Raw genomic sequence first — 24,998 nt, forward strand, 5'->3', positions numbered from 1 at the left:
TCTGAGTTTCTCATCACTTTGTTACTGCTGCTCAGCTACACAGCTGTCCGCCCATGAGCGGGCCACTGACCACTGATCACCGGACCATTGGCAGTGCCAGAATGAACACAATATACAGTAATGCTCCCAATGAGATTTCTAGATAGCTGAGCGTGCTTGATATGATGCCAGATGATGTCAACATCATGCTGGTGTGGCGATGTCTCATACAGGACAAAGAGTTTTTGGAAGCAGTAATCTTACAAAGGACTTTGAACTCATATTCCGCTTTCAGACAGAGACCTCACATTAATGCATGCTGCAACCCCATGCCTTCTCCACCCCATGCCTTCTCCACCCAGTGGAAATCATTTGCCTCCATAAAGAAGAGCAAGCTCTTCAGAGTCCATTCAGCTCTTATCAAAGCATAGTACTGTGCCGGCCACGAGCAAGCCACCATCCTTGATGCAAAGCTGCACCACACAGCACTTGTACCACCCAGAACTAGCAGCGTCCCCCACGCAGCTGCATGGAAGCTTCCCACTCGCGCACAGGCGGCCAGATTTGGCATGGCGCCAATCTAGGCCTTGTATCCGCGGGATTTCCTGCGGCCACGGGCCTTCTCGAACTTGCGGCCCTTGCTACGCACGTATGGCTTGGCGTGGGAGTGGGGCACGCCCGGAGCGCCGCGGTGCTTGACGGCCTCGCGGGAGTTCTTGGGGCCGCGCAGCAGCACGCAGTTGGAGCCCGTGGGCGCCAGCAGCGCCAGCTGGTCGAACGTCAGGATCTTGCCGCCAGCCTGCGGAGTTGAACACGCCATTAGTTGATCAACAATGTCTCAGTGAGCAGGGCTGCATGCAAGCATCCAATTTCTTGTGACGCGGTCTGATGGCCCCATCAGAACCCCAGCAGCATCCAAACACATGCATGCGCTGCTGTGCAGAGCCTGGTAGCATGGAACTTGCTGGACGGAATATGAGTAGTACCGTATTTGCAAATGCGACACACTCAGATGCCCTGATGGCTAAATACACATGCCCTGCTGGGCAGCTGCACTCTGAGAAGTGCTGCAGAGGAGGAGGTACGAGAGCAGGCAACTGCTCTGGACCTTGGCCTCGGCTAAGCACTTCCACAGCAACAAGGAAAAATATCAAAAATGCTGCAGCTGAGGGGAGATTGCTCATGCCAGAGCATGTGGCGGGCAGCTCACCCCGAGGATGCGGGCGCGGGCAGTCTCTGTAACGCGCAGGGCGACCACAGTCAACTTGGGCACCTCGAACAGGCGCACATCGTCTGTGATCGTGCCTATGAGCACTGCGGTCTTGTCCTCCTGCAGCACCAGAGCAATTCCCCATCCTTCAGATCGGCTTTGCCTGCGAAGTCGTTGCTTGCAACATCCCCATGCCAAACAACTGACACAAGAGAACATTTGCTCCAGCTTAATGGCCTCTGGCTCCTTAAGACACATAGCAGAGAACGGTGGGATGGGGCTGATGGGACTCCAGTCCTCACCTTGCCCTTCATGAAGGTGGCAAGCTTGGACAGGGACAGGGGCGGCCTATTTGTCCTGGACATGAATAGCCGCTTGAGGACGACCTTGTTGAATTTGCTCTCCGTCCTCCTCACCAGGAACGTGTACAGCTGCACACAGCCAGCAGGAGAAGTTTCAGCCCCTTGACTTTCTCGCCAGCACTAGGCAATCGTCGCACTTCAGCAGCAATGACACTGCACGCTTCGTTGGTATTTGCTAGCTACATCAGCAACTGCCTGCTTTCTGCCTGAAGTGCCACAGCTGCCACTCACCTTTACCAACAGCTTCAGGTACACATTCTCGCTCTTAGGTGCTGTACGCCATGTCTTCTTGTTGCGACCACCGGCCTCCAAATCGATACCCTGCACGGAAACATTTCCACTGAGAGTCTGCATCCTTCAACAGTACGATCGCTCCTGAGCAAGCAACTCCTTCCCAGATTGATTCCAGAAGCTCTTTATTTGTGGAACAAAAACACTAAGATCGGATAACATCTCCTGCAACTCTTGCTGATACGCTGAAAATTTTATCAGCTCTGAAAAATCGTGGTTGAGCGATGACCAACGATAAGCAGGAGTCCTGCATCAAAACTAGAGGCTTGTATGAAGCGCACCATGGCGACAAACGCTCAAGCGATCGCCAGGGACTGCTCCTTTCGAATGTGATCGCTGCAAGGCCAGGGTGTTGGTCAGGCGGCTGGTGAGGCTGGACCCTGCTCATCTCCCTGAAGAAAAGGGATTTTAAGTGGAAATCATTTCTAGGGCTTTGGATGGCATGGACGATGCAATGCATTCGTTTTGGATGAAGGCAAGGATGCAGCCGAAAGAGTCTGACAGGCAATCGAGAATACTGCATCTCTTGATGCAACATTCAATGGTATAGTGCACCGGTGTGCGCCTCCGCGCGGGCAGCAGGTAGCATTGATACGATGGAGTTCCAAGGGGAAGCGGCCGACGGCCTTTGGCAGCACTGCAAGAATGTGATGCAGGCACTGCGCATCATCGCGCGTGAGAAGAGCTTCTTCGATCCTGGCGTGAGTGCAGCGCGTATTCAGTTGCGGGCAGCATATGAAGCGTTCCTTCTGCAGGAATACAGTGGTGCACAGGTGCGCGCCTGGCTAGCATTTAGATCCCCCTGATCGATGCAGTGGTAACCTCGGATGTGCAAGTGCGGGCAGAGGAATCAGTGCCAGTTCATCTTTGGGAGGAATTCTCTGGCAACGATGAGAAAGTTTTGTAGCACTCGTCTCGCCTTGGATCACCCTCGATCTAGTCAATATAATCATACAGTTGTCAGAATCGACGAGGTCGCAACAACTGCTCATTTTGGTCAATGAGCCCAAGAAGTAAGGGTGATGACAATGACTTCTCTGGTGTGTGGTGGACATGTTCAGGACAAGCAAGTCGAGCAGGCGTTGTGGAAGACGGCTATTTACGCAGTGATTGAAGAGTTTCGGAAGCGTCTCAAGGCAGCGTCGGCAGGCGGCGAGAATATGAAGGAGCACTATCTGAAGGTGATCTCAAGTGTCTTATCATGCATGCATGGAATTCCATCACCTTTGGCAAACCATCGTTGTCCTCACCAACTATTGACAAAGCCCCCATCACACACCACATTACCGTCTGTCCAAGCAATGTGAGAGAACTCACCCCAGGGCTGCATACTCATAGTGGCCAACCAGCCCCCAGGCCGTGCCAATTTGATCTGGAAAGGCCCGCAGAGCTCCTTTTCATTTTAACAAGCAAGAAGTCGCGCTGATACTGATGGATCTGTGTGACTTTGCAGGCCAAGGGAGCATGTTTGAGGTTCCTCAAGGAGGCATCTCTCTTCTACGCAGTTCTGATCCTGAAGCTGCAGGCTGCCTACGGCAGTGTTGGCTTCCAGCTGGAGTTCGCTGACCATGCGGCTTTGGATGCTGCCCTGGGCTCTGCCATGCTTCCGCCACGAGTTGCCACGCTGGACTGCCGCTTGTCCGTCTACCGCTGTCTCATCTGCCTAGGAGACCTGGCAAGGTGACTGTTCAACCTGCACATGTCAAGCTGCTATGAAGACTGGTTGCTTACCTATAGGAGTAGTGCATGACTTGGACGCACTTCCAGGTGCATGTGGAGGATGTATTTTCGGGTCAATTGAAGATGGGTGGTGCTGGATGCAGGTACTACACCATGATCGAGGGAGGGCAGCAGAAAAAGGATTGGAGCACGGCTGAAAAGTACTACTTCCAGGCAGTGACTGTCTTTCCTGAAGGTGCGGCCTTGGCCACTCTTTCAGGAGGACACTCGCAGCCAAGCATTGCATGCAGAGCGGCGCTCCTTGATAAAATGTGCATCACATGCGCTCAGCCTTGCCTAGCTGCATAGCAACAGCCAAGATATCTTTCTCAGGGTGCATCATAGGCAAGGCACTGACTTGTCAAGTTGCACGCAGGAGGGAACTCCTTCAACCAGCTCGCTGTGCTGTCGACTTACTCCGAGGCGGAGCTGCCAGCGGTGTACTTCTACTATCGGAGCCTGGGAGTGGCGCACCCCTTCCAGGTTGCGCGGGAGAACCTACTGCTGCTCTTCGAGCAGAACCGCGTGCACTATGAGCAGCTCGGGGGCTTTGCCACGCAAGCCGGCGGCGGCGGCCGCGCCAATGCCGGTCGCGGCCGTGGCAGGAACCGCGACCCGGCGCAGCAGCAGCAGAAGGCACGGGTCCCCATCGTCGCCCTCCTGCCAAAGCTCTCCACCCGCTTTGTGCGCGTCCATGGTGAGCTCTCACTCTTTACAGGATGGCCTTTTGTCAACTTTGCATGCTAATTCAAAGAGACAAAGGCATCACAAGGTCATGCATGCACAGTTGCTTTCTAAAGGAGGAACCTGCATGGCTTCTACTGTGCATGGCAGTCCATCCACATCTGAGGGGCGCTGGAGGGAAGAGAATGAAGTGACTGACCATGGATGCTCATGTTTGCAGGTGTGCTGTTCACAAAGATCAACATGGACACGTTCGGAGAAGTGCTGGCCGGCGCGTTTGCCGACCTGGAAGACCTCCTCAGCCGGGCCCCAGTTGCGCGCGGCGGCAATGGGGAGGCGCGCAAGAGCGATGCGCTGCTCATGCAGCTGGCTGCCATGACCATGTTTGTCGCCTGGAACATCAACTACGCGCCCCCAGACCACAGGCCGGGGTGCGTTGCCCCGCCTTTGAACTGCTTCCCTAGGGGCACTATGGTTGGAGCGTGTGGGCAACGGTGATGCACTAGAAGGGGATCACGGGATTCTCACGTGGCATCTCAGGACTGGTTGTGGTTTCTTGATGTGGAGCTCCACGTCCTACCGTACATACATTATGAATTGCCCCAATTCAGTTGCAGAAAGGTGCTTTCTGCCATCGTCGCGCCAATTCGAAGAAGCTTGCCTGTAATTCTCTGTAGTGGCCAACTATAGCAGTGCATACCAAAAATAAATTAGTAGCAATTCTCTGCACCTCTAGTGACACTGCTACTTGCTATGATTGGCCATGAATCCTGTATTGTCTGTGCTCCTGCAGAAGGCAAAGATGCAGGGCAAAAACTCCAAGTTGGAATCACTTCGCATAATTTGGCATGTTTGGGGCGCAGGTACTCTGAGATACTTCAACGGGCGGAGCTGAAACGGCACGTGCTGGCTCTGGCGTACGGCTATGCTGCAGCGCTGACCTTTGCGGCAGCGTCTGTGGGCGACATGCGCAACACCGGCTCTACCCCCCTCACCTCCCCTCTGCTGGCGCCTCTCAATGTCCTGCTGCAGTGGCTGTCCACCCAGCCTGACTATGTCAGGTGCGCAACTCCTGCTGGCCCTTGCACATCGAAACACAATCAGGACCGCATTTTACTATTGTGTGTTGATTGGCCTGGTGCATGCTTCTCTCAATTCCAAACAGGCCATCCGACTGAGGAATGCAGCCTGTCAGCTGCATTGTGACCCTATAACAAAGACATTGTGGCGGCCTTACTTTCTGCAATGGCTGCCCCGTCCAGTAAAGTCCAGTAGAAAGCAGCTTTATTGATGCAGCACATGATATTTGCGTGCAGGCCGGAGGACATGGACGAGGCAGAGGCAAAGGAGCGGTGCGCTCTGTGGAGGGCGCTCGCAAAGCTGCTGCTGCTGCTGCCGCCACCGCTGCCAAACGCTTCCCGCACAGCTCTCCCCGAAGACTGGCACCTGCGAGCATTCGCCCCCCTCACGGCCGCCCACAGCAGCCTCGAATTTCTGCAACCCCAGTCAGAGGAGGTGGGTGTTAAGAACTCGCACTCCCATTCAAAATCACTGCCTGTCTCATCGGTCTCTTGCTGATGCCCAATTTCTATTTGGCCTGAGCCTTTCTGTGCTGGGTGGGGGCCTGCACAACGCATGTCATCCTCATAGCTCACACTGTACAGGTTGCTGATCTTCTCTATCTCTTCTCTGGTTCAGGATTCGAACGCTCGGCTGCGGCTGCACCGCGTTCTGCTGGCTATCAGTGGGATATCCGCGCACCACCCGGCCTCCCAGGGAGCCGCGGCCGACGCCTCCCAGCCGGCCCTTGCGCAGGAGGAGCACGCGGCAGCCGCCGAGCTGCACCGGGCGGTGCAGAGGGTGCTCAGCGAAGCGCAGAGCGCTGCAGCGGCCGCTGAGGTCGTCGCAGCGGAGGCACGTGGCGACGGCACGCAGCAGGCTGCGAATGGCGCATCACATCAGCCGGATGTTGGCCTGGGCTTTGTGAGCGAGGATGAGGACGAAGAGGTGTGGCATACGGCTTCATCCTCCATTCTGCCAAATTCCCTCGTCTACTGGTTCCTTCTAGATATCTTTTCATTTGACAAGGTCCTGTCAGATTATATTGGAGATCCTGTTGACAAGGTGTTGAGCACCTATCTTGTAGGCATGAAAATTATGGTATGTACAAATAGTTGCAAGTGTCTGAAGAGCGTTGTGATGGGCCAGGTGATCCTGTACCAGCCTCATGGAGCAGCAGGGACTGCCTCACTGGCACCATCGGCTTCAGCGCCCCCTGCCGGCCCCACTGCAATGGACATAATGCCCAACCATGTGCTCAGCGCTGCCACGTCCCATGAGATTGTCGACTTGCCGGCAGCTCCAGCTACTATGACATGTGAGCATGGTCTGCCTGTTTTCGTTCATTGTCAATCATGCATGCATGAAACGCACACTGTGTGGAGGGTGCCGGGCCCCTCTAGCTTGCGTTTAAGATGCTCAAGATGCTCAAGAGCGAAGCAGCTCCATAAGTATTTGTGTTGTTGCACAGGCGATGATGGGAACAGAGGAACCTCCTTCGACCCCTTCAGCGTGTACGCCAGCGCCCACGGCCAAGCCACAACGCCACAGCCGCAGACAGTGTCCCTGTCTGAGCGGTTGGCCGCCTACACAGCCGACGTGCCGAGTCCAATGACTGCTGCTGATCTGACCATCGGCCATGCAGCAGCCGCTGCCGGCCGCACAGTCGCACATGCCGATGACGCCGTCCCTGCAGCAAGTGCCATGTTCAACAGTGGCGATCGTGCGTCAGAAAAACGTCCCCAAGGGGAGGAAGTACCCTGCAAGAAGCGGCTGGCGCCACCGCCCGTCCTGCTGTCCGACAACGACTGCGGCCCAAGCGCCATATATGTGCCGGCTTCCGGCGCAGCCGCCGCGGCCGCGGCGGCTGCGACCAGGGAGGTGCTTGGGACGGCGGAGAGCGGCACGTTCTCGCCGTCGCAACAGCAGCGGCTGATGCAGCCATACGCGGGGGTGGCCGCCGTCGCGCCGCCGCCGTCAAATTTGCCGCAGCCCTCCAGCAGCTTTGCCAGCGGCTCCTTCTCCCGCAGAGGCTCCCCGGCAGCCGCCGGTGGCGCCGCTGTTTCTGGCCTGCCCTCTGCCTCCGACCCCAACAGCCACCTCATGGGGCCGCCAGCGCCGATCCAGCAGCCTGACATCACGCACACAGGGGCGCAGCAGCAGCAGATGGGTATATCCGCGTCGGGCGATGCGCAGCCAGGAGCGCATTTTGGCGTCCCGTTGAGCACGGAGCAGCTGCTGAATAGGCTGCATGGCAGTACAGAGAGGCAGGCTGCACAGCTTCCGGGGCGGAGCTATGGTCAGGGTGGGGGTGTCTATGGGGCAGGGCTGCCAATGCCACCCCCTGCTTCTGGCCTGCCCAGTGAGTCGCGCCTCTTCAGCAACGCTGATGCAGGTGTGTGTCTCAATGAGTCGATGGTCAAATATTGCCAGGCCAAATGGCAAAAGCTACGGATGCTCTGGCATGACAATATCCCCTCAACAGACATGAAGGCATACGAGTTTACAGCGAAAGCAAGTCCTGCACAGTGACCTCTCACGGGCTCTTGAAAATAGGAATGTTGCCCCATCCTGCCATTGCTTCCTTCTGAGTTCCTCACTGCGCTGCAGGGGGTGCGGGCGCGCTGTTCAGCCGCGACCTGTTTGCGAGCCAGCGTGCGGGCATGAGCCGGCCCAACAGCATGATGAGCTTTACGGACGCCCCTGCCGCAGCGGGCACGCCTCTTGACAGCCGCCCCGTCAGCCGCAGCTCCGTCGGCGTGCGCAGCCAGGCCGATACCGATGGCGGCCGTGGCACGCCCCAGCCCGGTGCGCATCACCTGTCTGCAGTGCGGGCCAGTGAACGCAAGTTCCCAGGAGCGGGCTTGTGTGTGTGCCATCAAGCTGATCTAGATTGAGGTGCTGTGTTCGCGGATGGAGTGGTTTGAGCAGTGTTTGTGCTGATGGCTCGCCTTTGTGTGTTTCAGGGCTGTTGTTTGCAGCGGTGCAGCAACAGCAGCAGCCTTATCCGACGGGGGGCGCAGCTGGCCTGTCGTCTCTACTGGGCGGCTCAGCATATGACCAGCAACTTCAGCAGCAGCAGCAGCAGCAGCAGCAGGCTCAGGCGCAGGCTGCGATGCAGCAGAGCTGGGCAAACAGCGGTGGCTTCTACATGGGTGGGGACCGCCAGCCGCAGCCGCCGCCGCAGCCGAGCGGCCTCGGCTTCTACACGCACGACAGCCAGTCCATAGAGGCGCACCTGCTTGCGCAGGCCTACCAGGGACAACTGGGACGACCTGCCGACGACGGCCTGGCCGCATCCGGCGGGTTGCAGACTTACCTCAGCGGGCGGCTGTCGGAGCCAGCCCTTCCCGCGCCAGGTGGCGGCGGCTGGTTGGCCGCCGGGCTGGGCCTCGGGCAGCAGGCAGCGGGCGACTACGGTGCCCCTACACAGCCGGGCCTGCACAACCTCGGCTACAACGCGCAGATGCATTCGCAGCCCCCATGGGCCCCCCCAGGCCCAGCTTCCACCGCCTTCGGCGCTGCTGCGCTCGGCAGCATGCCGGGCCACAGCTTCCCACAGCAGCGGGCTGCGGACCAGACAGCGGGGGGACTGGTGTTCAGCGGGCAGCAGTCTCACCTGTCTGGGCCTCTGCACAGCACCCTGCCGGGCCAGCAGCAAACACAGCAGCAGCCACAGCAGCAGCAGCAATATCAGCCTGAGCACAGCCTGGCTTCGCTGTCAAATGCAGAGCTACAGCAGCGGCTGGCGCTGATGAGCTCAGGCAACGGCCTGGGGCAGGGGTGGGCGTCCGCTGTTCCCTCCCCCGCTGGCATGCTCGGCGTGGGAGTCATGTCCAGCACTGGCCTGGAGACTGCCACCTCCCTCAATCAGCAGGCGTTCCCTGGCGGTGCCTCCAAGCAGGCAAGACACACTCTCTGGCCCGATTGCATGTCTCGGTGTGCCATTGACCCCTGCCTGCAACATATCTTCATCAGCTCAGACAGAGCTCGGTGACTTCTGCTGTCCTGCATGCTGCTGAGGTCTAGGATGCGCGATTGCTGATGCACATTGTTTGTGTGCTGAAGCAGGCAGGTGAGCAATTGGCCGGTATAGAAGGTCAGGCTGCAGCCGGTCAGGGCGGTGGTGCAGCGAATGGCGATGCCGGCTGGAGTTGGCTGGACGCCTTTGAAGCGCGGCAGAAGGCTCTGGCTGCACAGGCTGCCGGTGAGTCATCCAATACATTTTTTACACTCTATCGGCATTTTGCAAGTACTGTCTTGCAGACAGGTCACGATTAGGCACACAGCCCATGCGATGTTCAATGTTCAATGTACAATGTTCATGCAAGTGTCAGGATTGCATGCTGCTCCATGCTTTTCTTCCCTTGTTTTCCAGTATATCTCTGCTTCAGAAGTGCTGCAGAGGCTGTGCCTTCTTGCACGCTTGCCAGGCCATTCCAGGGTGGACAGGGAAACCTCATAGCTTGCCACATCTTCCATGTATTGTGAAAAAACACCGCATATGTGTCGATCCTATTCACCGCTAGGATCAATGCTGATTTGTGAGGGATGTGACAGGTGCTGGTGCGAGCGCATTCCCTTTCCCAGGCGCTGGCGGCGGCAATAGTTACAACGTGAACAACATCTACGGTGTGTAGCTTGGAGGGCGCAAAATTGTCATGCCCAGGCGTGTTGGTCCCATTGGACAGGTGTGCTGCTGAGCACCGAAGTCTGAGCTCTGAAATTTCACATTTGCTGAAGGATCTCCTTGTCATCATGATGGACCTGAAGTGGTGTTCTGCAACTGGGAAGAAAAGGGTTGTGTCGGGCATTCATAAGCATTGTATTTGCCTGCAGGCGTGTATGGAAGGGTGGCTGCAGTTGCGAGTCTTGAGTGTGAAGTCTACTGCAAGGAACTTCAAGACAAAGAACTCGTTCCTGGCAATGGACAACATTCTACCCTGTGCTTGGAGACTCAAAAGTCTTGCGGATGTATGCTCACATAGATGAATTAGAGAAAATGGAATGCAGACATCAGAGTAGAGCAGCGCTAGAAAAGGTGCAAGTCGAGGTATCATCAGAATAGAAGTTAGCTTATACTATAGTATAGAATAGTAGAATGCGTCAGGTGCCATGTGAGAAAGTCAATGTGCACAACGTAAACTTTTGAGGGAAGCTTGTATCTGTTTGGTGTCATCTGAAACCATCAATGAAAGCACTGCCCTTGAATATTTGGATGTGATAGACACTTAGGGAGCAGGTATGCAACATTTGGCTAAAGTTCATAGAGCTTCAATACAGCAAAAGCATTCAATTTTATTACATCGGTCAATGCTGCTGCAGCTGCCCTTCTAGCTGCACGAGCATTCTCTCTAAAACACTGTCTCGCACTGTCAGAAAACCCTTTTCAGGCAATGTCGCCAGTGCTGATGGGGAACTCGAACACAACATCCTTGCCGGTCAGCTTCTTGTAGACTGAGCCGAAAGTGTCCAGCTTGTACTCTGTGGAGTTGCGGTCCTTGGGGTCCAAGTACACCTGTGGGCACATGCCATGTCAGCCTCCATATAACTCTGCATTGGCTCTAGTACACACAAAGCTTCCCTTTGAAGGTTTTGCTTCACGTCGACGAGTTGAGACCCAGCAAACAAGCGCTGCATCAGAAGTCCTAATACAACCCAATGTGCAGCTTGCGGACCATCATCCTACTCAAAGCCCAACTTGGCAGCCCACTTGCCTCAGCTGCCAGCCAGCAAGACACAGCACACCCAGTCTCAAATCACTAGAGACTGTGACTACCCACGGTGCTGCTGTGGGTGAAATCATGAATGGAACCATTATTCGCACCTTGAGCGTCTTGGAGCCGTCCAGCTTATACCGGATCCGCTTGCCCACAATCTCTGTGGGGTACACCAGGTCACCCAGCACGGCCTCGTGCACCTGTGCCGAAAGTACACACACTCAGCTGCTGCTGCTTTTTATACACCTCCCAGAGCAAGTCAACACTGCTAACGTGATAGCACCCAGCACACAGCAGTGCGCGCGCCACTCTCAAAGGCACACACCAAACAATCACTCCGTGATGTATACAGTAGACAGCAGCCTACTGGAGGGCTGACATGGACTGTTATCATCAGCTCTGCAGCGAAACAGGTACGAACACTGCAGCTCGGTCATATTACTCGTACGTTACATATATAGGGGTGGGGGGCGCACCGCAGTGAGGGTGCGGGAGCGGGGGCGGTCGTTGGAGCGGCCGGAGGTGCCGGCGCGCATGATGCGGCGGTTGGCGATGAGCACGACGTCCTTGCCGCTGAACTTCTTCTCCAGCTCGCGCACCAGCCGCTGCTGCACCTTGTGGAACGCCTTCAGCAACCTGTATGGCACCTGCACCCGCCAGCACACACCAGCATCACTCTCCTTGCTCCTCCTGACCCCAGCTCCCAGAGTGCCGGCTGCGCATCTTGTGGGAGAATGCTCAAGCAAGCGCGCTGTGCAAGGAGCAACATCCTCGTAATAAAGCCTTTCTGGTGATCCAGCTGAACTTTGATGACGTAGTAGTCTAGCCCCATTGTGCAGCACGCATGCGATCATGCCATGCCCGGCTGCCCGCAACCAGAAGTGGTGCCCGCTCAACCACATGTAAGCGAGAGACGCACGTGGATGATGATGGCCTTCCGTGACGAGCTGCCCACGTCAATCTCTGCTGCTCCAGTGATGTACAGGTCCCTCAGGTCGCTCTTCAGCTCCTGGTTTGTGGCCTCCAGGTCGAACAAGGCCTGCAGCAGCCAGGCAGAAAATGAGATCATACATTGTAAGATAAACAATGGGACACAGTCAGGTCCAATTGCTCTTGATGCATATAGACACGATTATTGACTATCGCACAGGCAGGATCCCTGCTGTAGCTGCACTGATGCCATCCTGCTCATCTTTGCTAGAGTCCCAGCTATCCCAGATAAGCGCCGACACCTTGGCCAAAGGTCTGCATCAGGGCCATACAATTCTGCTCCAAATCAGAAGCGCGTTCACCCACCTGAGCCACAGACTCCTCGAAGTCATCAGGCTCTGCACCCTTCTCCTTGGCGATCTTTTTCCGTGCCGTGAACATGGTGGCACTAAGATCTGAAGGGCCCCTGTGCAAAGCAACACTTGGAGATCAATACTCTCATCATTGATCTCGATCTTGACACTCAGCAACATTCTCAGGCAACATCTTCAAAGCAAGTGCTCTCTTTAATTGCAGTCCCCGCCGCAGCATACCCCTGTCTACACAACCAGAACAGTTGTACTGTGCGAGTGGATGAGGGGCACAAGTACCTGCTGTTTGGAAGAAGTGCACAAGACCAGCCGCCGACGCTTAATGCAGAAGGCTGGATTTTGGGATGGCACGCCGTTGACGGCGGGCGGTTACTCATTGTTTCGAGCTGATGACACCATTTCCTGGTCTTCCGTTGCCAGATGACTTTGCTTTGCACTGAACACTGACATTAATTTTTCTTGAGAAAGTGAAATTCAGAAGTGTTGTGTCGGGAGAGCACACCTTGCTGCAAATAGAGGAGACCTTACTAGATATTCTTTGCTTTTTGGTGAGGTGGATGTGACTTGGAGGACGTGCGCACCAGCGTGCGGCCACTGAAGAAAAAAGAAAGGGAAACTAGCTTTCAAACATCGAAGCTTGGCAAGTCGACAGGCGAGTGTCGCTTGTAACAAGCAGATGTGGCGCTAGGCATCCAGCGGAAGCAGCCTGCGCAGCTGAATGTCAGACTTGGATCGATGGATTCAGCAGCTCAAGCGATGCGAACCGCTTGCTGAGAAAGATGTGAAGGTGCTTTGCGAAAAGGCATTGGAAGTGCTTGTGGAGGAGAGCAATGTGCAACGTGTGGATGCACCAGTCACGATATGTAAGCAGCACATCTACTTCTTCTGTTCTAGTTATTCGGTTCTTCATCGACAGCCAAGTCTCATCATGCCTTGCGTTTGCATGAGGAGCAACCACAGATAGTGTCAGATTTCATTACTAAACTCGACCTGCGACCTGCGTAAAACTCTGTGGCTTTCGCAGGCGGTGACATCCATGGCCAGTTCTTCGATCTCATGGAGCTGTTCAAGGTGGGCGGGGACTGCCCCCAGACGAACTACCTCTTCATGGGCGACTTTGTTGACCGTGGCTTCTATAGTGTAGAGACCTTCCTTCTGCTGCTAGCGCTGAAGGTACAAAACCCCAGCTGTTGACACGATGTAAACAGATTCTGGATCCACCCTAAACCTCCTGGGGGAATGAGGAGTGACTGATTCAATTCTCGGTAGCATGACACCTGTCAGAATGTGTCTTTCCTAGTGCTGGCTGATATTTTGTCTGGTGCAGGTGCGCTATCCAGACAGGATTACCCTCATACGAGGGAACCATGAAAGCCGGCAGATCACTCAGGTGGGCACTGCACCTGCGTTGAAGCCGCAACATGTCTCACTGCACCGTGTCTCACCCAAGGAGCTCGCGAGAACGTTGCAGAAACATTTTTCTCCCCTTGTGCAGGTTTACGGGTTCTACGATGAGTGCCTCCGGAAGTACGGCTCTGTCAATGTGTGGCGTTGCTGCACAGACATTTTTGACTACCTCAGGTGTGACACTGCCCCCGCCCCCGTATCCAAAAGCAATACTTCATGTTTGCGTTACTGAATTTAGATACCTGCACATGCTGTGGTTTGGGAGCCCCATACACCGTGTTGATGTAGGTCACACTGAGGCTAGTGTGTGGCTGCAACAGTTTGTCGGCGCTCATTGACAACCGCATCTTCTGCGTGCATGGCGGCCTCTCTCCTGCGGTCAGCACGCTTGACCAGGTGGGTGCACCTGCATCTCTACTCTGCAAGAAATTAGGCCTCACACATGGCAGAATGGCCTGAGCAAGACCAGGCTTGGAACAGCACCGAGGATGTCTAGTGGCTTTGATTTCAAAGTGCAATGTTGGGAAGTGGCCACATGCATCTGGGATGCCTGCCAGGCGCATGATGTCATGATTGAGCCTTGCATATGGATGCACCTGACTGTTGGAGTGCAGGTGGCTGACATGACTCTAAAAAATGATGTTCTTGCTGATAACCAGGAGCTCCAATATAGTGTTCTAAATTATGGAAGTGACCGGAAGCGTGTGTGCCTCGGCAGATCCGCACAATAGACAGGAAGCAGGAGGTGCCTCACGACGGCGCCATGTGTGACTTGCTGTGGTCTGACCCCGAGGATATAGAGGGCTGGGGGCTGAGCCCCAGAGGGGCCGGCTACCTGTTTGGCGGGGACATCTGCTCCAACTTCAACCACACCAACAAAATAGAGCTTATCTGCCGCGCCCACCAGCTTGTCACAGAGGGCTACAAGTGGATGTTCAATGAGCAGCTTGTCACTGTCTGGTCCGCTCCAAACTACTGCTACAGGTGCGCAGTCCGGCCTGTCTTTGCCCTATTCGCCCATATTTTCCCCCTCAAGACACAAGGTGCCTGCCTCCCGGATGAAGGCTGACACAGGGGTTTCTGGTGACGTCCTGCCTGTGCTGATCCTGGCAAGAGGTGTCCATGATCTTTTGGGATTGGGAAATTGGCAGAGCAGATGATGTCGTGCAGGTGTGGCAATGTCGCGGCAATCTTGGAGCTTGACGAGCATCTGAACAAGAGCTTCAAGGTGAGCAGTTCTCCAGTTGTTCGCAAAGTGGGAAGACCTCGCGGCTGGATTGTGCTTGGCATCTCCTGGGTATCTTGCGTGATGCCTCTGAATATATGATTCCTGTGGGCTCGGCTGGTCAGGCTGGTACAAATGCTGAGCACAGCACCCACGGTTGATTGTGTCTTGGTCGGATCTGGTAATTTCATGTTGGGGTTGTCTATGTGGCAGCCTTTACCTGCAGCTCGTCCGCAGACGCTACCTTGCTTCTGGCAGCAGTAGCGTGTGTCACTGACAACGAAATTAGCAATCATGATATCTGCACTGTGCAGGTGTTTGAAGCAGCGCCGCAAGACGTGCGTGGGGTCCCAGCAAAGAAGGCAGCGCCTGACTATTTCTTGTGAGCTTAGATTCCGTGATTGCCAATGGAGTCAGTGCAGCAGCTGCAACACCGGGCCTGGTCCACCGATCTGTCTAGCTCTTCACATGCAGCAGCACCGGCAATGCTTGTTTTGCCAGTCTTTTGGTTGACACATGCAATAGAGGGGGAAATCGTGCACTTGACGCTGCATCTTTATGTTGGTGCACCAAGCTGAGATCGGGTGTCACATCTCTGCGGCCAATGATGTTTGTCATTGTAAGCCTGATTGCATCCCTTACATAAGAGCGAGGATCCGTGGACTTTGCAAGGCAGCTGCCCAAGCTTGAAGCACTCCATATACCACACACTCAATAGTGGTTATGACTTGTAATGTCAGTACATGCTCTCAATGTTTGAATGTCACAGCATGCCAGCTCGCTTGCCAAGAGCAATAGGCCCTATTGCTGTTGGCAGACAAGTGCAATCTGTACTACGAATAGTACGCTAGTGAAATATTAGCATGTGCATCCGAACACAGTACCTGACACGGGTCTCTCAGTCCTCTGAGACCTCAATTGCCCCCTGCTCAGCTCCCCACCATTCAAAGTAGTGCTCAATCAAAATGTCCAGCACTTTCTGGTACTCCCTCATCAGGTGCGCCCTGACATTATCGGGCTTTGCTTTCCTGCCGTTGGATTTCTTCGTCCCCTTTTCTGCCGAATCGTCTACTTCTGTGATCAATTCTGGGCCTCCAGCACTGTGGAAGGCGGCCAGCCAATCTGCCACACGAGCCTCCAAGTCATCCACTGTCACCTACAAATTCATCATGACACAAGGTTTAGTTTGGATCCACAATCGAGCAAAAGGACAAGAAAATGACAATCCAGATGGTGCTAACGTGAACAATTGACTTCCATCAGTCACTGACTGGTCTGGCAAATCAGAGCCCTCTTAGCAGCTGCTCGGTTGGAAGGTGCACGCAGCACAGCAAGTGCTCTTGCATAGACAACGGCAGAAAGCCACTCTCGTGGATGGAACAATTTTCACTAGAATATCCATTTCAAGGTACATGCTGCATGCGATAAAGTAAGTCGATACACAATGGAGGCACAAGGAAGGGGCGTCCCATCTATGTAAGGGAAACATGGAGAGGTTACTCCAACACACTTCGCCCTGTAAGAGCATACAAGCATGTAATTATAAGATTTTCAACAACATTTGAAGCCCTGCTTGGAGACAGGCTCACCTCCAAACTGCAGTCCACGCACTTCATGACGAGGGAGAACAGGTGAACCTGCACCAGCGCAGTGTCCTTCGCAGCTATGGCCCAGGCTTTCCTGCGCTCCTTGCTGCCGGGCACCGCTGCAAGAGGGTTTATTGAGACCTCTCTGTGCACTTGCTGGACTGCCACTAGCCAGTGGGTGAGGAAGGCCCGGAAGGCTGCTCTCACCTTCTCCACCCTGCATGCAGCAAGCAATTATAATTATTATTAGTCACTTGTGCTGATCAGCCGTTGAATAGTCAGCCGGCTGCCTTGCATGTGTGATCCTGATTCTCGACTGTTGGTCCTTGGGTGCTAAGAAATGGCCTCAGCAGCTTTATGTGGCCCCTGTTCCTTATACTTGATGTAAGCTCGAGCATCCTGTGCTCTGAGAGATAACGTATGAAAGAGCAGTGACTTGCGGCTGCTGAGCAATCTCATCATCTCTCTCTTCTAATAACGTTCAACCTCACCACTGGTCAGTGGCTGTAGCTGTCACAAGGACTGTGCTCAACAAGATATTGTATGTCTAGAACCTTTCAGGGTTCAGGAAGTTTGAGCCGTCCACCCCAGTCTTGGACTCGTGAGAAGTGAATCCAGATGAGGACACAATGCATCTGCTTATTGTCTTCTGTCACAAGCATCAGGCACTTCCAGCACTCTTACCTTTCCTTTGATTCTGGCATTGTGGCCATGAGTTCTTCAGCCTCTCCAGTCAACAGGAGCTCCAGTATCTGAGCTGCTCCGCCTGAGCAGTTTGTTTGATGGTGCAACGCCACGTACAGGGGACTTTTCACCTGCAAGATGAGTCATCAAACAAGCCTTTAGCTCACTGCAATGCATGGCCAGAATGCTCAGCCCCCCAGGAATTGACACCATTGACACCACATATTATGACTCAGAACAGAGAGACATGCAGCGTGTTGCCTGCAGTACTGTGAGGTGACATCCAGTATTCCAGACTCACAGTGTGGCCTGCCAAGGCATGCTGCAAAGCCTCTGACATTTTGTGACATCATCACTGATCCTTGTACTCAGTACACACCCGGAGGGAAATAACAGAATTCATTAAGTAAGACCCTGGCGCCCCAATCCCGCAGCGCTAGCATGCATTTGCGACAGGGATGAGTGATTGATGTGAGCGTGCCTTGACACGGTTGTAGGTGCCGTCCACAACCACAAAGCCTTCTTGTGAGCACTGAGAGAATGCTGCTGCTCGGCCGGACGCCGCAGATGGAGTGCCAAGTGCCTTAATTGCTGTCATCGTCTGCTCCAGAGTGTGCAAGGGGAACATTTGCACCTGCATGAAGTTCTTACTTTCAGGCATGAGAGGGTGGTTGTTGATAAGACCCTCTCTCAATGCGATCCTCTAACATACGGTACTATGCATCGCAGCCCGAGGGGGGAGAAAAGAAAGCTTAATCCTATGGCATGAGCTGAGCTATGCAATGGTGCTTGCTTTGTGAGACAAGGCATGCACTGCCAACAATATCACCCCAGACTTTATGAGGCTGCTGCAGGTTCCAGAAAGCTCCACATGGCAACAAATATTACCTGTCTAGAACACAAATTCAATAGAGTATTAGACACAAACTAGCCTCACCAGAAACATGTCACAGTAAGATAGTAGAGAAGAGAGTTTCATGCGCACCTTTGGGATGCCTTGCACAGGGGCCTCTTCAGGTCGGAGCTCTGGGAATATGAAGGCCTCGCTGTAGCTTTTTACAGAGCCAGACACTGCAGCAGCGTCGTCAATGAACACCCTTCGCGTGGCCAGATGCCACAGGCGCGGCTCTCTGTGCCTGACCACTGTGACTGAATCTGGGTGGCACAGCTCAAACATGTATGTGCAGGTCCGGTCCATCTGTGAGTAAGGAAGCTGTTGCCACGTCTCCCTTGGCTGCCTCAACACTGCTAGATCGCCCGCCAATGTGCAAGCCACTGCACAGTCAGTCAGTATCTCAATCAGTCATTCAGTCGATTGATCTCTCGGAGGTGAGTTGACAGTAGGTGCTTCCAGCCAACTTCAGGTCTGATCAGCTGCCTGACACTGGTTGCATGACATCCAAACACTCTACCATGGTTCTGGCAACGCCAACAACATCATTCTGCAAGAAATTGGCATCATAACAGGACGATGAACAGGGTTATGTATCGCGCTTGCACTGATTTCCAAACAGCGGCTACATTGCACACATGCATGCCCTTCATCAGGAAATGAGATGCTTTGTATCTGTACATTCTGTGTGATCTCGGGCTCGTCTGTGCATCACAAATTGCAGAGATGTTTATGCCGGGGGAGTATCACCGCTCTCATCGAAGAGATCTTTGAACGTCCTGGACTGTGAACTGGCGCGCGCCTCTCGTGCGTCGATTGTTCCTGTGAAGCATTCATGATGTCAACAGCTTTGCTCAGAGGGCAGCAGTCCATGTGTACATTTTACATCACCAATTATCTATGTGCCAAATTTCCAGGATACATATCGAACCTTGTTAAGGATGAAGAAGAGCTTCGTTTCAGCACACATTTTGCTGCTTGATACACGATACAGTCTGGCAAGCAGGCCCTTCTCAACATTTGGAAATGCTGCGAAATCAATCTTCAAGACATGCTGCACTTTTATATTACCTCTTGTAGCCACTACCCATTCCTCAGCCCACCCATCATAGTACACCTGTAAGCAAAGAAGCCATCGGGTTGAACCAGCTTCTACCAGCTGCAGGCACAGCCTCCACTGACTTGATATCACCACACTACTTTGCTCTTGCAGATGAAAAAATCAGTTGTCACAGGGAGAACTCTGCAATCCTTCTCTCACAGAAGGTAGAATCGCTCGACTGTCAACGACAGAGACTCGTACGTCCAGCAGCGAAGCAGTCGGGCAAACGCCACTCGTGGGCATATTACCTTGATGAGCGAGCCGTCAACCTTTTCGTACACTAACGCAGTGCTCCAGTCAATGGGATGCGCCTGCTCTTCTCCCAAATTGAAAAATTTATAGAAGGGCACGCAGACGGGCTGGTTGGTGTCCTTGCGAAGGATGAGGCCTCTGGATTGCAGCGCTGCCCCCATACTGTTCGTCCCGCCGTACTTCTTTGTGTAAAATATAGAATTGTCCCTGTAAGATAGGGCGTACAGGTGGGGCCGCAGCTGGCTCAAGGTCACCTTGATGCCAGTGTTCCGCAGCTTTTGCAGCACTGCCTCAAAGGGAAGGTCCCTCAGGAATTTTACCACATCCATCTTTCAATGAAATATAGGACAAAGTTTTGGCTTTGATGGCAGGACTTCCGAAATTGACTGAGCTGGATCAAGAAGTGAAGCCACAGTGGGAACTGGGGTTGTGAAAGGGTGGGAAGAAAACTGTGCCATAGACAGGACATGTCAGTATGCACTAATTTGCTTCATGAGCACAAAATTTCAATCTGTGCTTTCAGAGTTGCTGCAGCAGATGCAAGTTATTGGCAGAATGATGTCGACATCAACTTCTTACAACATTCCACTTAATCATCACAGCCAAACCGGGTACCCGCGCTCGCATGCACAAGAAAACCTTCACCTCCTATTGTGTTTATCGCTTTCCACCCACTCATGATCTACATAGGAGAGCACACAACATCACAAACGTGATGAATGAAAAACACCAACATACGGGCAAAATCAATATGATGTCAGTTGCAACACAGTAGAACCTCCCAGCTTATACAGTTGCCACTGAGCCAACAGTGATTAGAGTTCACAAAGGGCTCTTCTGCTTGGACTCTCTTCAATGAGTAGTTCCAACACATTGCTCCAGATGCATGCGCCTGTGAGAGCCATGAAATACAAAACACCAAAAGTAAGAATTCATATGAAAGGATGTGTGCATTGCAACGCACGATTGGCATTTCAAGCAGCCAAAGTATCCTCCACACAACTGCCTTGCGCAAATGTTCTTGCTGTTCCTAGGTTCCTTTGAAACCCATAAAATGCTGACGCATCATCATCTTGTCATGCAGTGCTTTGTCTGCCTTGTTCTGCTGCTGAAATTGGGTCAGCCCATCAGCAGTTCCCTTTGTAAGAGCGCTTTGCCCATAATAAGACCCAACTGTAGAGCCCCAAAAATAAAAAGTGCAGACCATACTAAATTCAGATGTACACCAAACTGAACAGCCGGATGAACCGTGAACGAAGCCAACAGAGAATTATGTTATGCCGATCAGACCCAAGTATACAGATGAGTAAGAGGTCTGAGCCCGGGTCAAAACTTTTCAGCAGTTCCAGTAGGGCACTGCAGGCCAGCTTCTCCTTGTTCTGTAGTGCTATGGAAATAGGTGTGTAGCTTCGCAGCGGCACCACAAATCCCATATCTGCGCCGAAAGCACAAACACCGATCTGATGTGGCAGCTGTGTGGCGAGTCTGCATCACAGGGGAGTTGTGCGAGTGCGCCTCAGAGGCTGGCCCTCGAGCGTGGGCACATGCGCGGCAGGTGGCGGCTGACAGTGCGCGATGACTCGCTCTAGCAGCTCCCTGTTCTGCTGCTTCAGCTCGTCCACCTGCAAAGCAGCACAGACAGCCTTTGAGTACCCACCAGCATTCAGCTTTGCAACACTGTGCTTGCACGCGCCTGCAGCCAGCACATTCAGGTTCTAATCTGACTTTTCCAGAGCATAAATCTCTGCAGCGCTCTGCTTGCACATGCCAAGAAAGACATACTTCAATTTCAACAATTGCCCCATCTCGAGGTACACGAGTGAAGAAGACCCAAGGGAATACAAGTTATCTGTGGTCCTTTGGACTTGAACCCAGAGTACCTTTAAGTGGGCCACCCAATCACTTGACATGCCATGCAGGGATGCCTCAGGGCAATCTTGTCTTGGCTCTGGCGTCACTTGGATACTTTTGAGTCTTGGTAAACACAAAGATGGGTGGAACTGTTGAACGGAAAGGTACTAATTGCACTGTCAGCTCGCACCTGCTGCTCCAGTGTGGCTGTGTACTCCTGCTTCCTTTGCCTGGATCGAGCTGCACTCTCCCTGTTCTTGACCTGCATGCAGCCCAGCACACAGGTGAGCAAGGGCATCCCCAGTCCAAGCAATACACACTCAGCATGGTCTGCATCCACTCATAAAGTGCAGGTAGGAGACAGCATGCCACGCTAGCGCATTTGCCAAGGTAACACAATCAAGATCTGTGCGCCTTCTCAAAGCGGTCAATGCCCACCACCTTCTGTGCATGGCAACAAAGGGTGAGGGAACAGGTGACACGGCCAAGAAGGAGCTGCCACACTTCCATGCCCAGCTTAGTGCTGCACAAAGCAGTTTGCTTAATAGAGAGGGCACACAGCTGACATATCACCGTCCACAAGACCTCTGCTCAACGAGCAACTGCCTCGCCCATCACCTGTGTCTGCCACCATGAGGGAGTTGCCAGCTTCTGAGACCTTGGAGGGTGTCCTTTGCCCCTATTACATACGTTAGCATTGCACAAACAGAGGTGGGACCTTTCAAAAAGGCTCATTTACGAGAATATGCGCACCATGCGCTTCTGCAGGCGCTGTGTGCGCTCGTCCATGACCTCCGGCTCGGCCTTCCGCTTGCGCTGCCGCGCCGCGCGCGCGGCCGCCCCCGGCGACTGCTTCGACGTCGGCTGCTGCAGCGGCAGCGGCGGCATCCCCAAACTCTGCTGCGCCATTGCCGTGCGCCCGCCCTGCAGCAGATTATCTTTGAGTTGTGGATTCCTGACGCTGCACCACCTTGCTTCCACTTCCGCGGCTCACCTCTCAGTGTGAGCAGAAACTGGTCCTTGAAGAGGTGATACACCCATCTAATCCGTCAAGAGAGCACTGGTTTGTTGCACCGTTGTGGGATGATCCAAAGGCAAGTGTGAGCCGGGCTTGTCTTGCATCGCGGACGGTGTGTCATGCACAGGGAAATCACAGGATAGTTGTCTTGGAGTATGTTGAACTGGGGATACAAGGGAGTTGAGAGTCATAATGCTAGAAGAAGGAAGCCTGCCTGTTGTGATGTGCCGGGCGCACTGGTGGAGGGCGGGAAATCGATGGGCATGCTGGAGGGGCCTGACATGGGACCGTTCTTTTCCTGCATGCCCGAAAATTCTCGGTCAACGGCCTCGCCCATGAATACTACTTACCAAACAGCAGGCTTGCGTTTTCACAGAAGGCTTGTATTTGGCAAATACAGATACAGGTTGCTCTGGCATCAGCCACATAACAAGGACCAATGCCACAACGGCAAGAGAAGGAGAACCTATCACCGGGATAGGTCGACGAAGGCAGCTAGACAGTATGGCTTGAAGAAGCCATACAGGAGCCTGTTGCAAAGCCAAAGAGGATAAACTAGACAAAGGGGATAGACAGCTCCTAGCACCATAGTAGAGGCTGCCATTGTAGGACAGTGATGCGCTGATCACGCACCGGCTGGCTGGAGGGGCTGTGTGAGGGGGTCTGCGGCATGGAGATGGGTGGACTTGGAGGCCTTGCCAGCGGCCAAGGCCTACCCTCCACTATACTTGGGCTCCTGCCAGCCTGCCACAAATGACACATACACAAAAATTAGTCCAAACGATGCAGACAAGCCCTGTTAAGTTGGGCCCAATGTGACAGGGCGGCCATTGTTCCACAAGGATACCTGCCGAAGGAAAACTTGGATCTTGGAGCCAGCTGAAAGGCATGAGCCTGCTTACATGAGACACCCAGGCAGTACTGTATGTCAGCAAAGCTTGTGAAGTGTAGGGACAGCAGAAAAGGGGATGTGAGCACCTCTTCCTGCTCCTGGAAGGGGGGCCGTCCGCCGCGCCTGCTTGCCCGCGGCTGGATGACAGGGTCGAACTGCTGGCTGATGTAGGGCAGGCCCAGGTCCTTCTTCACGCGCATCGGCGCGCTCTGAGTGATGTGAACAGCTGCATCTACCTGGGGATAGAAGGTGTGGACCTGCAACAAATGATGCAGTCATGACAATGACCCCACCTTCACCCCTAACAGTGAACAGCTGCACAGCTGCAGCAGCATCAACAGGCCATCACCAGATGAAGAAAGTGCGTTGCAACATTACCAAGCACTGCTGCATCCCTCTCCTAAGTCAGCTGCAGATTAATAAAGGCATGCCTGCCTCAGTCTGCAAGATGCAATGAAGCATGTGGCAGGGGCTTGTTTGCTCATTGCGACCACTATATATGCTTGATAGCTTGCGCCACCATGCCATGAAGGGACATGGCATGCATTTTCAACAAATTGTGGGTAAGCTCCCTGTTTACCTGCAGCTCTGGTGCAGGGGGAAGCAGGCCATCCTGCTGGAGGTCCATGGAGGGGAAGTCCACGCCCACCCTCTCCAGGAAGCTGCCCAGTGTCACAGTCTGAAACCCTGGCAAAACTCCCTGCTGCTGCCCCTCATTGTTGCCGTTGCTCTTGTGGATCGAGTTCCACACCTCCTCCACAGTCTTGCCGCTGCAGGCATGAACAATACACGTCGCTCATTGTTGCACAGCACAGCACGCTGGCAGTAAAGCAAATTCTGCAACCAGTGGCTTCCTGCATGCATGCATCTTGTCTTTCGTGGAACGAGGGCTTCTTGTCTGTGCATGTAGCCTTGTAAGTTGCGCTGTCGAGCTTGCCTGTAGTCTGGGTGCAGCGCTGCAGGGGCCTGGGGCTGGAATGCTGGCACTTCCTCAGGCAGGTTGTACCCTGCCTCTGATGGAGGTGGGACACCTCCAGCATCTCTGTCCCACACAGCCGCCAGAAAATCCTCCTGCAGACACGCAACCACGTGGTCTGACGTATCCAGGAGAGCATACATCACTCTCTTTTGCTGCTCATCTGCTAGGGTCTTTTTCTGTCCTTGATGTTGCTCGCATACATGCTTTGCAGAGTGAAACTAACACTGGAAATCTTCACTTATCACTGCCGTCATGGGCAAGCCCGACTATGCGTGGAAGACATCGCGCCAAGCTGCTCACACCAACGCGAAGCCGAGCCTTTCCGGAGTTCAATATGTTCATATTGTGCGTTGCATGCAAGCTACAAGGCTTAAGATGCACCCCGGCTTCATTCGAGAGTCCCAGGAAAGCTGGCCTGAGACATTCTGCACAATTTGGCAAACCTCCAACTTCCTTCAGGGGTGCATCGCACACCCAACATCATCGTACTGCCCATTGAGTGTCTTGTTCGGCTACAAACATCCGACGCATTATTAGTGGGGCTTTACAGCTCCTGGATCATGCTCCGGCCTGACTTGCTAGGGGAGCTTCTCACCATATTCATGCTGCCAAAGGGTTTCCCAGAGCCCACTGACTGCTGCAGCTGATCCAGAGTCATCTGGAAAACGGCAGATGTCTGCTTAGACAGAGTTGTCTGGCGCTGGAGGGTCCCCATCTTTGCAAATGCTGGTCTGAAGGAAAAATTTTGGTCTTAGCTGTTGAGTGAGCTTCACGGCGTGACAAGT

At 53.8% G+C, this 24,998-nt stretch overlaps 5 protein-coding genes across 5 annotated transcripts; 2 read left to right on the forward strand and 3 right to left on the reverse strand.

Annotated features, from left to right (window-relative positions):
* Positions 1-226: 226 nt before the first annotated feature.
* COCSUDRAFT_25977 (ribosomal protein L18 component of cytosolic 80S ribosome and 60S large subunit) lies at positions 227-2,170 on the reverse strand. Its single transcript, XM_005643578.1, has 5 exons — positions 2,124-2,170; positions 1,783-1,872; positions 1,492-1,620; positions 1,190-1,309; positions 227-778 (listed from the first exon to the last, which is right to left on the reverse strand). The coding sequence occupies exons 1-5, from the start codon at positions 2,124-2,126 to the stop codon at positions 560-562; spliced, it is 561 nt and encodes a 186-aa protein (XP_005643635.1). The 5' UTR covers positions 2,127-2,170; the 3' UTR covers positions 227-559.
* A 268-nt stretch (positions 2,171-2,438) lies between these two features.
* COCSUDRAFT_44871 (hypothetical protein) lies at positions 2,439-9,944 on the forward strand (the record flags this gene model as incomplete). Its single annotated transcript, XM_005643579.1, has 15 exons — positions 2,439-2,615; positions 2,904-3,023; positions 3,296-3,522; positions 3,666-3,757; positions 3,938-4,258; positions 4,466-4,676; positions 5,109-5,306; positions 5,562-5,760; positions 5,944-6,252; positions 6,454-6,622; positions 6,776-7,699; positions 7,915-8,112; positions 8,271-9,194; positions 9,380-9,511; positions 9,865-9,944. The coding sequence occupies 15 exons, from the start codon at positions 2,439-2,441 to the stop codon at positions 9,942-9,944; spliced, it is 4,281 nt and encodes a 1,426-aa protein (XP_005643636.1).
* Positions 9,945-10,588: 644 nt separating this feature from the next.
* COCSUDRAFT_31352 (ribosomal protein S7 component of cytosolic 80S ribosome and 40S small subunit) lies at positions 10,589-12,395 on the reverse strand (the record flags this gene model as incomplete). The annotated part of the gene is made up of 5 exons (XM_005643580.1): positions 10,589-10,822; positions 11,132-11,224; positions 11,501-11,671; positions 11,944-12,063; positions 12,321-12,395. 5 exons carry the CDS (start codon positions 12,393-12,395, stop codon positions 10,694-10,696), a joined length of 588 nt encoding a protein of 195 aa, XP_005643637.1. The 3' UTR covers positions 10,589-10,693.
* A 377-nt stretch (positions 12,396-12,772) lies between these two features.
* Positions 12,773-16,000, forward strand: COCSUDRAFT_31357 (Metallo-dependent phosphatase). Its single transcript, XM_005643581.1, has 8 exons — positions 12,773-13,188; positions 13,350-13,498; positions 13,653-13,715; positions 13,821-13,906; positions 14,053-14,128; positions 14,451-14,716; positions 14,903-14,960; positions 15,272-16,000. Exons 1-8 carry the CDS (start codon positions 13,044-13,046, stop codon positions 15,341-15,343), a joined length of 915 nt encoding a protein of 304 aa, XP_005643638.1. The 5' UTR covers positions 12,773-13,043; the 3' UTR covers positions 15,344-16,000.
* Positions 16,001-20,963: 4,963 nt separating this feature from the next.
* Positions 20,964-24,935, reverse strand: COCSUDRAFT_67968 (hypothetical protein; the record flags this gene model as incomplete). The annotated part of the gene is made up of 9 exons (XM_005643582.1): positions 24,809-24,935; positions 24,172-24,305; positions 23,815-24,004; positions 23,321-23,491; positions 22,976-23,086; positions 22,557-22,640; positions 22,078-22,248; positions 21,515-21,586; positions 20,964-21,095 (listed from the first exon to the last, which is right to left on the reverse strand). Exons 1-9 carry the CDS (start codon positions 24,926-24,928, stop codon positions 20,964-20,966), a joined length of 1,185 nt encoding a protein of 394 aa, XP_005643639.1. The 5' UTR covers positions 24,929-24,935.
* Between the last annotated feature and the right edge of the window lie 63 nt (positions 24,936-24,998).

The sequence above is a fragment of the Coccomyxa subellipsoidea genome (assembly GCF_000258705.1).
Source record: "Coccomyxa subellipsoidea C-169, whole genome shotgun sequence".
NCBI lineage: Eukaryota > Viridiplantae > Chlorophyta > Trebouxiophyceae > Coccomyxaceae > Coccomyxa > Coccomyxa subellipsoidea.

Coding starts and splice junctions, on each gene's coding strand:
- COCSUDRAFT_25977 (XM_005643578.1), bottom strand. Junction 1,621..1,782: donor ACCTGAAGCTGTTGGTAAAG/GTGAGTGGCAGC, acceptor GGCTGTGTGCAG/CTGTACACGTTCCTGGTGAG. Junction 1,310..1,491: donor CCACCTTCATGAAGGGCAAG/GTGAGGACTGGA, acceptor CTGGTGCTGCAG/GAGGACAAGACCGCAGTGCT.
- COCSUDRAFT_31357 (XM_005643581.1), top strand. CDS start 13,044: ATGTCAGACTTGGATCGATGGATTCAGCAGCTCAAGCGATGCGAACCG. Junction 13,189..13,349: donor GGATGCACCAGTCACGATAT/GTAAGCAGCACA, acceptor TGGCTTTCGCAG/GCGGTGACATCCATGGCCAG. Junction 13,716..13,820: donor AAAGCCGGCAGATCACTCAG/GTGGGCACTGCA, acceptor CCCCTTGTGCAG/GTTTACGGGTTCTACGATGA.